General features: G+C 37.9%; 1 protein-coding gene across 2 annotated transcripts in view; it reads right to left on the bottom strand.

The window, feature by feature from the left end:
* The window catches only part of SPATA6 (spermatogenesis associated 6), a 121386-nt gene that overhangs the window by 42376 nt on the left and 63139 nt on the right, over positions 1–15871 (bottom strand). For both annotated transcript variants that reach the window (XM_070592592.1, XM_070592583.1), the window contains exon 10: positions 1105–1289. In XM_070592592.1, the coding sequence (XP_070448693.1) occupies positions 1105–1289 (185 nt within the window). The remainder of the gene's footprint in view (positions 1–1104; positions 1290–15871) is intronic.

The following is a 15871-nucleotide window of genomic DNA, read 5'->3' as shown; positions in this document are numbered from 1 at the left end:
AATTGACACACCCTTATTTGAACCATCAGTTTTGAGATGAACTTTTGAGAGACTCTCCACAGTTAATTTACACTTTGTCAAGCATGATGGCCCTAATATTCCGTAGGAATTTAGTGTGCTACTTCAGCTTTCTGATACCACCAGTAGAGAGAGGTTTTATTTCCATGTTGTTGATGGTATATCTCTTAGGTTTTCAAACTTCTATAACATGTTTTTAAAACCCAGGGTTGTTATTTTGTGTCTTTTTTTAAATTTATGACAACTTTTATTTTCTATGTTACTAACCACTTGTGAGAGAAGTAAGGAATGTCCAACTTGGATTCAACAACAACAAAAACAGATGAACAGGAATTATATCTTTCATATTCAAATTATAACAAGTATCTAACTTTGGTTGCCAAAGTATTTTTAGAGGGAGAGCTGGAATCTATACATGATTAAGATTCTCTTGGGGAGTTGAGGGGAGGCTATGTGAGCAAACTAGATACCATTCACCAACAATAACAGCAGCATCATTATCACTAAAAGGAAAATATAACTTATGCTTGTTCTTTTCTTTGCTGAGGAAGATTCTCCTTGAGCTGACATTTGTTGCCAGTCTTCCTCTATTTTTCGTATGTGAGCCACTGCCACAGTATGGCTGCTGATGAGTGGTGTAGGTCTGTGCCCGGGAACCAAACCCAGGCCACTGAAGTGGAGTGTGCCAAAACTCAACCACTAGGCCACCGGGGCTGGTCCTAACCTATGCTATTATTCTACAGAAGCCATGCCTATAATAGTAAATCTCTATGGATCTACTAAAAACAATCACATATATCACATATTCTATTTTTCACTTTTATGAACAACAGTATTCAATTAGGGTTAAAGTGACCCTATTCAACAAACTCACTAATAGTTAATAAACTCACTTCAAGAGAACTAGGCTGGGAGGAGTATCTAACACTGTGGAGCAATGCAATATGTTCTAAACAAAAACAAGTAAGCCTCTTAAAATCAAATTATCCTTTTGCAAATAATCACTTCACATACATATTTGCTGCTTTTTCTTTTCTAATGATTATTATTCAAAAATATTAGCACAGACATGAGACTAAGCATTACCTTTCCCTGAGAGAAGCTCGGTTTAGCACAGGGCTTGGAGAATGCTTGGGCATTGTTGAGGGTGCTGAATGAACTAGTAAGGTCCTCGCCGAATGCTGGGGCTTGCCACACGACCTCGAGCTCAAATACTCATCACATCTTTCCAGAGAGTCATCGAAGTCTCTCCCATGGGAGGTCCTGATAACCTGTTTAAAAAATTACATATGGATAAACATAATATATACATTAAGACTATACACCCCCACACATACCCCTTTGGAAAAGTAAAGAAACCAAGTATGATACCACAGCTATATTTGAAAATAAATTTCAGAACGTAGCAGTCATTATTACCACTCCATGATTAACCATTAAATACATCTGGATTGTTCCTTCCACATGTCTAAAATTCATAAAATTTTTATCAATTCTAAAGCCGTTTGAGTAGGGGTGGGGTAAAGGTAGGGGTGTACATGTAAAACAAAGGACAAATACACATAAACTAACGATAGCCTAGTTTAACTATGAGGACAAACAAAATGGAATTCTAGCCCTAATATTCATTCATTGCTTCATTTGTTCTGGGGACAAATAAATAAATCAGGATAGACAAATTAATAAATTTCTTCCCTTGTGGAACTTACATTCTAGTAAAATTTACATTTTAGTAAGGAAAGAGAGGTTTAAAAACACACACACACCCCAAGATAAACAGGTAAAATATATAGTATGTCAAAGAATGATAAATACCATGGGGAGAAAACAAGGCAGGAAAAGAGAAGAGAAGTGCTTCTAGGTAGGGTGGGAAGGGTATATAGGGAGGAGCTGTAATTTGAAATGGGATAGTCCATGGGGACCTCACAGGGAAGAGAATGTCTTAGTAAAGAAAGACCTAAGGAGTAAAGGCCTGAAGACCTTAGTAAAGACCACATGACCTAAGTCATGGGACATCTGTGGGAAGAGCATTCTAGAAAGAAAAAAGAATAAACACAAAGATCCTGTGGGGTGGGTGGAGGGCATGCCTTATATATCAGAAATAGCAAGAAAGCCAGTAGGGCTGGACTGAATAGTAGGAGATAAGGTCAAAAAGGTAGATTTTAAGGATTTAGGCTTCTATTTTTAATAGAGAAAAATACGCTCTTTTCTTTCTTTCTTTCTTTCTTTTTTTTTTTAATAAGATCTCCTTTGCCACTATGTTAAGAACAGTCTATAGAAGGGCCAAGGGCAGAGGCAAGGAAATCAGCTGGAAACTATTACAACAAAATATGGAAAAGAATGCTGGCTTAGATCTGAGTGATAGCAAAGAAGGTGAAAAGTGATCAGATTCAGATGGTGCTTCAAAGATAGAGCCAAGAGAATTTGTTGATGAATTGGCTGTCAAAGATAACACCAAAGTGCTTCGGCCTAACCAACTGGAAGAGCTGCGTTGGCGTGATTTAGTTATATTCTTCCAACTGGAGGGCAGAAGAGGAAGACACAAGGAATCTGGTTTTAAACATGTTGAGTTTCACATATCTATTAATCGTCTAACATATTAGAGTGGAGTTCAGGGAAGAGTCTAGGATAAACATATAAATTGGTAATTATGAGAGTCTAAATGGTATTTAAAGATATGGCACCAGGTATCACCAAAGAAAGTGAGAGTAAAATGAAAGAAGAAACGTCTGAAGACTGAGCTCTGGGAATACCCCATTATTTAGAGGCTGGGAAACAAACTGAGGAGTGGCCAGGGAAGGAGGGGAAGAAACAGGAGAATGTGTCATTCTAGAAGCCAACTAAACAACGTATTTCAAGGGAGGGGAGTAATGAACTGGGTCAAATATTGCAGATAGGTCAAGTTAGAAAAGACTGAGAATGGGCTTTGGATTTCAGCAATAGGGAGGTCATCAGTAATATCAACAAGAGTGGCTCTGATGCAGCGATGGGAGTGATAATCTGGAGTTGAGTTCAACAGAGAATGAGAGGAAGGAATTACATTCATTTAACAAATGTTTAACTTCCAGTCACTGTGTTAAGTGTTAGGACTACAGCAGTGAAGACAACGAAGTCCCTGCCTTTGTGAACTGGTCCAGCAGTCCTGTTTACTAAATATTTGACCTTTAAGAAGGTCAATTTGACCTTTAAGAAAGCTACCTAATCTTTCTCAGACTCATTTCCCTCCTATGTAAAGTAGGGTTGGTAATAGCTACGTCATAGAGCTTCTATCATTTATTTAAAGTATCTTGCAGAATTTCTAGGTGTACAAATGAGTTATACAATAAATATAAGTCATTTGTTATTAAAATATCAGTCCAACACAGCTTTTTGCTTCAACACTATTACAATTTTCACTGCTTTCCAGAATTACAGCAACATATGGTGAGTCACCAGTCAGCTGAGAGAATCAAGCTTTCATCCCAGAAACAAGTAGCGTGTCATTCAAATGACTCAGTTACAGTCCCAAATAACTGACCAAGAAATACGTGACATAGATTGAAAAAATTAAAAATTTCTCTATTATTAGCTGTTCACAGACACAAAGTAAAAACACAGTGAATGTCAAAAATAAGATCAAAGAGGTCCATGATCAACAAATATAAGAGTACATAGTAGAAGACTGATAGGACAGAAAAAAAGTGCCATAATGCTGTTTCTAGAATTCTATTTGAATATAAGCCACTTGGCTTATAGTTGAGAGATGAGTTTCTCTTCATTAATTTCATTGCCAATTGAGTCATGTTAGCTAGTAGATCATCTCATTTTTTGAATACTAAAATTTCACCCCAAACTAGTCAGCAATGCTTTAAATAAGCCTCTTCCAGGTAACAATAACTGACTTTTTCTCTATTTATCGAATATTCATTGAGAATCTCTTGAAGAAATAATACGTTAGCTAATACTCAGATCTAGAGAAGTACAGGGATTTGAACTCACAATCCAGATAAGACAGGGCACAAACACAAAGATAACTGACAATGAGATACATTAAGTGTCAAATATGTCCTAATGACAGTAACTGCAGAAGGAAATTCAAAGACTTCTAATGGTCGATTGGCGGAGGCCCTAGGGAGGAGGTGAGACGGGAGTCAAGGCTAGAAGTAGAGATCAGGGGGAGAAAGGGCATTCAGAACTGGGAAAAGGGCACCAGGAAAGATAATGACTACACTCACTTGGCTATCTCTATAGGAAAGTAACAGGAGAGAATATTTTAGAGGTGGAGAGGGGCACATGGTAGAGAACCTTAAATGCTGTAACTCAACACTATCCAACATTTATTAAGCATCTTTTATGTATAAAGTACTGAATAAGGTAGGAGACAGCAATCAAAGATAAATATAACTGGGGACTTTAAAGAAATTAAAATCCGGAATGGGAGATGCGAAAAAACAAGTAATGATAAAACACTGAGGAAGGAAATTAGAACTAACTAGGTATACGGTAAATAATTATGCACTGGAAACACAGTTGGGATGCATTCTTTCCATGGAATTAGAGCAAATACTTGTTCAGGAAAGTTTTAAATCTAAATGGGGGACTGGGAGGTATAATGAGGGGTGGGTCTTTGGTAAGAATTCACTTCAAACTTTCAACCTCAAGACTTAGTTTAAGAAACATTTCCACGGCTCTTGTGAGTTTTCCATAGGTTACTTAGCCACTTTCAAACTCCAAATTGAATATTATCTCCTTGGCTCATGACAGAAGAGTTTTATCTCTTGGATGACTCCTCCAGAACACTGGCTTAGGGTCCAAAGACCTGAGTTAAATCCCTGTTTGTCACGTGACCCTGAGTAAGTGACTTACTCTCTCTAAGCTTCAGTTTCCTTATCTACACACTAAGGAAATAATCTTACAGATTTGCTACAAAAAATAAATGAGATAAAATTAGCAAAAACACAAAGCAGAGGGTTTGGATTATGAAAGACAATAATATTTATTTCCTCTATTTACAGAAATCTTCATATTTCAGCATGGTTTTTTTGTTTACATTTATGGAAATAGTTCTTTAAATGGCTTTTCTAAGATCTCAGAAATGTAACAATTATAACATTGCAAATGTTGAAATGTATCAAGATAAAAAATCTAATATTTTTAAGCCAATCTGAAACTGTTACAGGTAGAAAAGAAAATTTCATACATTAATTGTAATTATATAAATGTAATTATGTAAATGACATATTTTTCAAATATGTGATATAATAGTTTGGTTATACCATACTTAGGAAATAAGATTCCTGAAAAGTTGCTTACACAAGTTAAATCATAATAATGGCCATAAAACTTTTATATTTACAGGAAATTCTAGGTCAAATTAATGGAAGAGAGAATTAACCACGAAGTATAATAGGAACCAGGAAATTCACTTCTCCAACAAATATATGTTGGAAACCTGCCTAATTAATGCTTTGTACTACACATCATGCTCTAAAATTTCTCCTTTCTCATGGGGCATAAAGTTTAAGAAATAAATACAAATAATTCTAATGGAATTAGCTGGCAAGTAGTAGAGAATAAGGATTGTAGGAAAGAAGTGCAATATAGGTACAACTTTCAGGATGGGTTCAAAAGGGAAAGAAGCAGATGTTGGCAACTGAGATCAGTTTCTCAATTTTGCTGAGAACCTTCCTTTTGAATCCTATTTCAAGCAAATGATCAGTTCCTATATTATCCATTTTAAAAATCTATATGCTCAACTATCTGGTTTGGTTTAAGGAAGATGTACTTTCTTTACACTGGAGAAGAATTTAGAAGAAAATTCCAAAATAATGCCATGAAAATGATAAGTAATTCCTAAATGCATCAATCCTTACGGGGGGGAAATTCCCTCCCTTCCTAGACCACTCTTCTATGCATTTATGTCAATAACTTGTTTAATCCTCACAGCAACCTTATGAGGTAAGTATTTTCATTATCTATACTTTACAAGAGAGGAAACTGAAGCAAAGCCAAACAGCTATTAACTGGGAGGGGTCCCAGACCAGTGACATATGAGATCCATGGCAGAGACAAATGGAAAAGTCCCACAGCCCAAGCCTCACTGGATGCCTATAAAGTCCCACAGAAGATGGGCTCACAATCCGATCTACTAACAAGCCAATACACAGAGCTCAGGAGCAAACTGACAAACTGTTCCCAAGAAGGAAAGAAAACATCCCCCAACTAATTTTATGATGTGAATCATAACAACGCTACCAAACCATTCAAGGAAAGCAGATGAAAGGTAATTACAGACCACCCTCTAGTGACTTACTAGTGACTATATATGGAAAAAATCTGAAATAAAATATTAACACATTAAATTCAGTAATGTTTAAAAAAAAAGAATACAACATAACCAAGTTGGGTTTACTCAAAGAATACAAGGGTGGGTTATCACTAGAAAATCTATTAATTCACTATAAAAAATCATTATCAATTCAATAGATGCTGAAAAAACACATTCAATGATATTCAACATCCACCCATAATTAAAAAATAGATATTCTTTCCAAACAAGGAATTTCAAAGGGAACTTCCTTAACTTGCTGAGATATCTAACAAAAACCTACTGCAAACAACATTCTTAGGTGTAAAACCTTAGACATGATCCTATCAAACACAGTATCAAGATAAGAATGCACACCGTTTAAGTCTATGCTGCAGCATATTAGGCTATGCTGCAGTAGCAAATTACGGTTGAAAATCAGTGGATTAACATAATAAATGTTCATTTTTACTTGTGCTTTATGGTAATACAGGTTAGCAAGAGAAATTACACTTCACAAAATTACCCAAGGACCCGTGCTGATGACACATGCAGAACAGCTTATAGCTGGACCACAGAATATAAGGCCTCATTGTCACAGTAATGAGAGAGAGTTCAGCTCAGTCCTACGCCTCGTCCTGGAAGTGATCCACATAATTTCCACTCACAGCCGACTGGCTAGCCCATAGGCTCCACACACCTGGAAGAGGGCTTGAAAACACGGGAGAGGACTCAAATAGCCAATAACAATAAATGTCTCTGCCACATCCACTATCAACCACCACCTCTATTCAACATCGTATTGCAGATTCTAGTAAGTCAAGACAAAGAAATAATCTGAAAGGCAGAAATAAAATTCACTATTTATAGATGATATGTTTTCCTCTACAAAAAAATTCAAGAACATCTAAGACAAGAATGTTATACAAAAATTACTTTCAAACATCAGTAAAACATAAAAAATCTAATTTTATATAAAAGACTATTTACAATGGGAACCAAAACTATAAGTTTTCTAGGGATAAATCTAACAAACAATGTGTAACACATTAATGAAAAAGCATGTATAACTTTAGTAAGACGTGGGAACCGAGACCACATGCATTCACACAGCTTAACAGAATAAAGCACTGAGGCTCATCTACCTCAACACGATTTTACCTGAGTTCTAAGAAATTCTTGCCAGGAAAATAATGCTATAAACCATGTAATAACTTCACTATTTGCTTCAGGAACTTCCCATAAATCATCTACCTGAACAACAGTCTGCTCAATCATCAATCAGCTTCCTTCTTGAAACAATAGATTCTTAATCTGGGCAAACAGTTCCTTCCCCAGGACAACAGATCATTCAATGGGACAAATCAACGGGACAAATCCCTTCCTTATCCAATAACTGTTTGCTTATCAAGGTTTGCTTTAAGACCCAACCTTTGTGTCCATTAATCCTAAACTTTTCGGCTGGGGGGGGGGGGGGGCGGTGCTGAGGAAGATTGGCCCTAAGCCAACATCTGTTGCCAATCTTCCTCTTTTTGCTTGAGGAAGACTGTCACTAAGCTAACATCTGTGCCAATCTTCCTCTGTTTTACGTGGGATCCCGCCACAGTGTGGCTTAATGAGCAGTGCCAGGTTCATGTCCGGGATGTGAACCCGCAAACCCAAGGCCACCAAGGCAGAATGCACAAACCCAACCACTATGCCACCGGGCTGGCCCCCTAAACTTTTATATCACAAACTTTGCCAATTAGATTCCCTCATAAAAGCCCTATCATAAAACACTGGAGTCCAGACCCCAAAACCCTTTACTAAATATCTCTCCTTAACCTTCCCCTTTCAGAGACACTACTGAGACTTTAAAGTTGGTGCCCTCCCTTACTGCACTATGTCATAAACTCAGCTTTGCTTGGTATCAACAGGTTATTCAGTTATTGTGGTAGTCTTTGGTGAGTTGTCAGTTAATAATCCTGGAAATTCAGTAAGATCCCAAGAGACTCCCCTTACTGTCACAGCTAAGACCCTCAACTAAGAAGTAGTGCATTCCTCTGAGACTTCTTGAGCCTCTTTCCTTGGGGGGGGTCTCTCTGACTACAATGGTGAGGTGAGTGAATCTTGGTGTTGAGTCTGGGCTCTAATTTCCTTTTGTTAAAGCTCCCAAATGCTGAGTTATTTTGCCTTGCAGGGATGCAGAACCCTTTTAGTAATCTTTTCCTTATCTGATCATATTTGAAAAATTGTATTCCAGGTAGAAATGTGTCTTATTACTAACAACACTAGTACGTCTCTGTCTGTCTTTGTCACTTTTTGTTGTGAGTCTATAAGAAGACGTTCCTAGGGAAGTGAATGGGCATAAGCTACTAAATCCATCCTCGAGCCAGGCCCGAGGACTGACAGGCTCAGGTGTCCTCATCATACCAGAATCCTTACAGTAAAAACTTTGCTCTGGGTCACTTGTCAAAATATCATGAAAACTTTCCTTAATTTTTTCTTATTTTCTCCATGGGAGAAAACGCCTCTGGGAGAAACTGCTTCTAAACCTTCTGTCTTCCCAGAATTGCAGATCTGTCAGGTCTCCAATTTAAGACACAAACCACTAGGCTGGGCCCCAAGACACAAGGCATACAAGCCACACACTGACCAACATACCACCAGACTCTTCTGTGTGTGTTTCAGCTTAGGTCCATGTCTCCTTTAAGTTGGATTCAAGCTTCTTACACGTATTCACACTATAATTTTAAATCACACATTTATTATGCTGAACAGCATTAATTTCACTAAGGATATTTGAGAATTACAGGGGCCACTTTGGAGAATTTTTTATACGAACAAAACCGTTTGTCTGAAAGATGTCATAGAATGAAATGGAGCAAAATCCCACACATTCAATGGTTTTCATTTCTTAACTGGCATGACAAAATTTCAAAAAAACAAATTCAGATTCCAAAAATTGCTTCCTAAAGAGATTTGCTGGGAAACAAACAAACAAACAAAAACCTCCCGCAGGAAAAAAAAATCCCTGGCCAAGGCAAATTAAAAAAATGTGAAAATTTCAAGCTACGGCTCTTTCAGGTACCCCCACATCCTAACTTGAAAGAAACAGCCTTTATCCCAGGCTTCCTCACGCCCTGTCCTGAGCTCCTCCCTTACCTCAGATCCCTATCCTCCCTTCTGTCTGCTTTCCTTCCCATCTGACCTGCCACAAACAAAGGCTAATAACTTCTTAAAATTAAATCTCCTTCAGAATACAAGTGCCATATGGTTGATTTTTAAGCTCTGGTCTGTTTCTCAGCTGAAAGCCACTGTCAGACTCGCCAAAGTCTAAACAAGATAAACAGAAATTTGCTGCCGAATTCAGAATTCTGTGAACTCCAAACCAGCCTTTACACATTTTCCTATCTCAATAAACGGTGTCATCAAACACCGAGTTGTGAAAATGAGGAATCTAAGAGTCATTCTTAACATTGCATGGCTCAGCTCCTTTCAATGCTCCCTGCTTTCAAAGTTTTCCTGGCTATTTTTGCCTAGTTCCTGGAATTAAAAAAAAAAACCTTAGAGATATTCTTATTGAGATCTTATTAATTTTCAAATTAAGTAGAACATCTCTATGATATTGAGTCTTTCTCTACGAGAACATAGTATATCTTTTCCATTTGTTAAGTCCGCTTTTCTATCAGCATTAATCCTGTCTAATATCCCCACTGCTATACACCTCCGCTCCCACCACGCAGAGGAAGCTACCACCGTTTCTCACACTGACCACTAACTTGTCTGCTAGTATCCAGTCTTTTCCCAAGCCAATCCATTTTCCATACTGCACGCAAGAATGATATATTCAAAGTACAAATCCAACCATGTGACTTTGCTGTTTAAAACAATTTCATTTGCTTCCCATTGTACTTAAGATAATCGCCAAAATTTCTAACACAGCTTAAAAGATTTGACTCCTATCCACTACACCAGCCTCAGTTTATACCATGTCTTTCACTTCTAGTAAGACTGGTTTTTTAGTTGCCTAGCCACTGAACCTTTATAAATGCTATTTCCCCTTTTCTCCTGCATATGTTCTTCCCTCCTTTTCATGTAGTGAATTCCTATTTATCTTCCGAGCTCCAGAGCAATCACTAATCCTCAAGATGCTTTTTCCATCCTCCTTCACCAGATCAAATCCTCTTAGCATAAAATGTCCAAGCTAGTGTACACGTCCCTCATGACATTTATCACAGTTCCAAGTATATATTGATTTTGTGATTTTGTTGATATCTGTCTCCCTCATTATGGTGAATATCCATGAGGGCAGAGATAATTTCTAGTTTTGCTAAATTTTTATTTCCAAATAATAGGGTTTCAGTCACATCTTTCTTAAAGGGGAAGAGAGAAATTGGGAGGGGAGAGAGACAAGACATTCTAGCTGTGGCAGGAATGGCCAGCTTTCCACTACAATTCATCTTTCCCTCCTCCAAAGTAGAATTATTGTTGAGAAGAAATCCTTGCATCTAGGTGTAGCCACGTGATTAGTTCTTGGCAATAGAGTGTAGGCAAGAATGCTATGTGTCAATTCAGGCCAAGGTTTTTAAGAAAAAGATATGCCTTCTTCACCTTCTTCTTCATTTTCCACCATGTGAAGAGGACAACAAAGCTCCAGGGCAAGCCAAAGTCATAAGATGGGTCACTGCACGGAGAAAATAGCATGCAGAGCAAAAGCACCCTCACTCCAACTATTATGTGAATAAAAACTAAATTTCTATTATATTAACCTTCTGAAGTCTGGAGGTTTATTTCCATAGCAAATAGCATTACCCCAACCAATTCAGAAATCGGTAGCTTACTGTACTGGCTTTAACATAAATCTAAATATGCACTGTCTTATCAGTCGGGTGCAGGAAGCAAGGGAATAGATATTTGAGGATGGAAAATTTAAGATCCATGTAATGCAGTGGCAAAATATTTAATAAAACTGTGGCCTGCAATAGCTTGGAGGATAGACCACATAACTTTCAAGCTTATATCTCTAGGAATATTGCTGGAAAGGACAAGAGTAGCAGTGTATGTTGGCTTTTACTTGTATTTAGCAAGAGATTTCAAGAAAGTGATGAGTTCAGGAAAGAATGGACTGATTGGAGAGTAGAAGTGATAGATTCTAGTAATTGAGGAGTTCTCAGGTCAGGAAAAGTGAAAGCCAACTCCTTGTGGACCCTGAAATGTACAAGGTTAAGACAGGAAAAGGCTTTGAGCAACAACAAAAACCCATTAAGACTTTTTCTTTTCTTTCTTTTTTTTTTTCCCTGCTGAGGAAGATTCGCCCTGAACAAATATCTGTTGCCCTCCCCTTCCTTCTAGATATGGCCATGTGACTAGCTCTTGTAATGGAATATAAGAAGGGAGTTGTTTGCTTCCAGGCTTCTAAGAAGCAGGTGTGCCTTCACAGGTGCACCGGACTATTACAAAAATAATTTCTATTGTGTTATGACACTGAAATACCAGAGTTTGTAAGAACACCTAGCACTACCATAATAAATTGGGTGAGTTAAAATACAGAGCTAGAAATATAAACATGACTTGGATAAGAAGGATAGTGATGACATAATGGGAACAGAGTGTGTGAGTTCAGGAGCAACAGAAGAAGCTAAATTATAGGCCCCAGAGAAATCTAAACAGAAAACTCTGAACTTGATGTGATGTTCACTCATGCATTCAAACAATATGTAAGTCTCCATCAGATACCATATGCCTTGCTAGCCAGTGAGGATAGAATGAGCAAGACATAACGCTTAGCTTCATGAGTCTAGAAAGACATATTAAGTCCCTATTCTGGTAAATCAAAAGGCACCCAGTGTAATAAGGCAATGCTAGGTATGTGAGGATGTTGAAAGTGATGTAAGGCTTCTAGCAATCAACCATATATTCCACATGCATTCACAATTTTGCCTAAAGCCATGTCTGCTTCTCAATTCCACTAAGATGGTTTCCTATCTCTTTTAAAGAGGTATTAGAACTCTTCAGTTTTGAAAGTTCTCATAAAATTCATTTTTCCGAAATATTCTAGGAGTAATGGATAAAGAAGTGGAAGCAATGTCCATTTGAGTGTCTAGCAGCAAAAGGAAGGAGAAAGAGAGGATGATAAATATAGAGGGCAGCAGACTGAGGGGTATGTTCTTTTCGTTTTTCTTTTTTTTTTTTGAGGAAGATTAGCCCTGAGCTAACATCTGCTGCCAATCCTCCTCTTTTTGCTGAGGAAGACTGGCCCTGAGCTAACATCTGTGCCTATCTTCCTCTACTTTATATGTGGGACGCCTACCACAGCATGGCTTTTGCCAAGCGGTGCCATGTCCACACCCGGGATCCAAACCAGCGAACCCCAGGCCTCTGAGAAGTGAAACATGTGAACTTAACTGCTGCGCCCCCAGGCCGGCCCCGGTATGTTCTTTTTCAGAGAGCTTTGCAGAAACTGTTTTCTGTCATTTAGATGAGAATAAAAATTCCTGTTCAGTTTATAAGGCTGCAGATAATTCAGTGATATAATCAATATAAAAAAGCTTTAAAATAGGAATCCATTATACAAATAAAAGTTGATTTTATTATGTTTGTGGCCAAAAGAGATAGAGTCAATAAAGAAATCAGAAGTGCCAGAGAAGGTGTTAACCTTATTTAGAAGGCAAAATAGAAGGGAAAAAAAGTGAAGATTAACAGGAAGATTGAAGTAGAAATGAAGACAACTCAGAACAATTCCATCCAACAGTTGACCCACATTTTCCTCAACAGGTAAAATGTGAAGTCATATAGAGAAAACAAGAAGATACTTCTTAGTCCAAACTGGACTGTGTAAGAGAATTAACAAGAGAACAAAACGATGAAGCTGCATCGCAGGTCAAATGAAAGCCAGAAAGGGCACGTTTGTACAGGCCAGGTAAAATGGGCTCCATGCTCCTTTCCAGAAGCACTCTATCGTATCTACGTATCCGTGTACTAACTCGCATCCTGACTACACACGGCATCAGGGATTTTTCAACCCTTAGTCCCCAAGCCTCTGCTATGTACTGAATTGGATACCCTCAAAATTCCTATGTTGAACCCCTAACCTCCAACCTAACAATATTCGGAGTAAGGAATTAAGGTTAAATGATTATATGGGTGAGCCCCTAATCTGATGGGATTAGTGTTCTTATACAAAAAGATGCCACAGAGCTCACTCAATCTCTCTCTGCCACGTGAGGATGGAGTGAGAAGGCAGCTGTCTGTAAGCCAGGAAAAGAGTTCTCACCCGAACCGGATAAGGTGTCACCCTGATCTTGGACTTCCCAGCCTCCAGAACTGAGAAAACAAATTCCCATGGTTTAAACCATGCAGCCTATCGTATTTGTTACGGTAGCCCAAGCTGATTAAGACAGGCTTCATTTTAAAAACAAGTATTTTGTATTGTCCTCTTCTATATCATGAAATAAAATGTATTGAAAATGTAATCTACATATTTACATATTTTTGAAACAAAAATCAATGTATTATTCCAACTGTAGTATACAGAGAAATAAAAGGAACATGACTTATAAAATGTACTTCAATATGAAAATGCTCAAATACAACTACTCTAGAAAACATAATGGATGCTTGCACTCGCTTGCACAAATAAGCCTTTGTGAGCTCACGAAGTATCTGTGAGCTTACAAGTAAGTGAGCTTGCACTCACCTATATAAAACTTCTACAAATAAGTTTGGAGTTTAAAAATGTAAGAAGATCATAACCATTCCGTACAACAAAATCAGGACAATAAAAGAGCAGTCACAGGCTTCATCATGGTGTAATGTCACACCGTATATTTTTAACACAACAAAGCATAATCTCTGTACTATACCCCTACTCCTTTAATATACGTGGTATCTTAAAACACCAAAAAATGCTGTGTTTTATGTAGAGTTAGGCTGGTTCTAATAATTATGAACATGCTTTTCACCTCCACAATGGTCGGTGAGGCAGCTGAAAGCCATGTGGGACAGGAGAAGTCCTCACTGTTCAGAACGGTCCCACCCTCTGTAGAACACCCAGCATCCCTGCTCATTAAATGCCAAGAGCACTTCCCCTAAGTGACTATAATAACAAAACATCCCTGTAAACGTCTCAACTGCCACTATGAGAATGGTATGATCCTCACTGAGAACAATGTATTAAATGAATGCCTATTATACACAAGACATATGGAACTACACATATGGGAGAGAAGAAGCCAAGGATTCTGGATGGAGTAATGGTAGAACAGAAAAGAGGTGCCAGCCCAGTGGCGCAGTGGTTAAGTACGCACGTTCCACTTCAGCGGCCTGGGGTTTGCAGGTTCGGATCCTGGGTGCAGACATGGCACCGCTTGGCAAGCCATGCTGTGGCAGGCATCCCACATATAAAATAGAGGAAGATGGGCAGGGATGTTAGCTCAGGGCCAGCCTTCCTCAGCAAAAAGAGGAGGAATGGTAGTAGTTAGCTCAGCGCTAATCTTCCTCAAAAAAAAAAAAAAAAAAAAACAGAAAAGAAATGAGACTAGAAGAACATAAGTAATTATAGAACAGCTGATTATAATGCATCCAGGGTGAAGAGAGTTGAGTTTGGTCAAAAGAACAAATAATGATCAAGCAACTAGAAATCTTAAAGAGAGAAGCAGCAGATAAAATAGGTATAGAGAAGTAGAAAAAATAGAAAGTAAGGATGTTAAGTAGCCATTATTCCTCAATATATATCATCCACTCAAGCCAGACCAGTAGTTTCTCTTTTCTCCCAGGACATTGTACTTATTCCAAACTCCAAGACTTTTTCATATTGCTTTCCTTCTGAAGACACTCCTCTCTCTTCTCTTGCCTACGCAAAATATATTTCTCAAAAGAACTCAGGCAAAGTCCCACTTTTCTAGAAAATTTTTTGCAAGCATTCCTAGCTTCATAACTCTTTCCTTGCAGAAATCCTATAGAGTTCCACCACTGGAATATTTATTAACCAGCTACTATATGCCTATAAGGAAACAATCTTTTTTCTTTCCATAGAAAATACAGCAGTGTTCAATACTGCATATGTATTTCTATGAAAATCTATCTCCTCATTACAAAAATAATCCTGTAAGCTCATTTACCATCTATTGCCTTACAAGGGTAGCAGGAATAATCAATTTCTACTCTAACCCTAAAAGTGAAGACTCCAGAGGTGAGGCTGAGGGAACTTAAAGACAGACAGAAGTGCAGTCCTTTAAACAATTCATTTAGAAGAGAGCGTTCCAAATACACACCTGTCTTTAAATGGACCAGCCAACGTAGAGCTGGACTATTGTTAGCTTTGGATAAAAATTAGCGTCTTATAAACTTTATCCCTTTCTCTTCATTCTGTACTTTTATATTTTTGGTTTACTTGCTTTCTCATAATAATCCACTCATACAATACACATATTTTAGGAATCCACACTATGTGTCAGACAATCTGCTAGGTACTAGCAATTACCAACAAGCAAGATCAATAAGATCCTTGCCATCCTGGGACTTACAGGTTAGTAAAACAGGAAGACTTTCAATAAAGATGAAAATAAATACATCATTATAAACTGT

This window comes from Equus przewalskii, chromosome 2, assembly GCF_037783145.1.
Source record: "Equus przewalskii isolate Varuska chromosome 2, EquPr2, whole genome shotgun sequence".
Lineage (NCBI taxonomy): Eukaryota > Metazoa > Chordata > Mammalia > Perissodactyla > Equidae > Equus > Equus przewalskii.
This window is presented reverse-complemented; position numbering and strand designations above follow the sequence as displayed.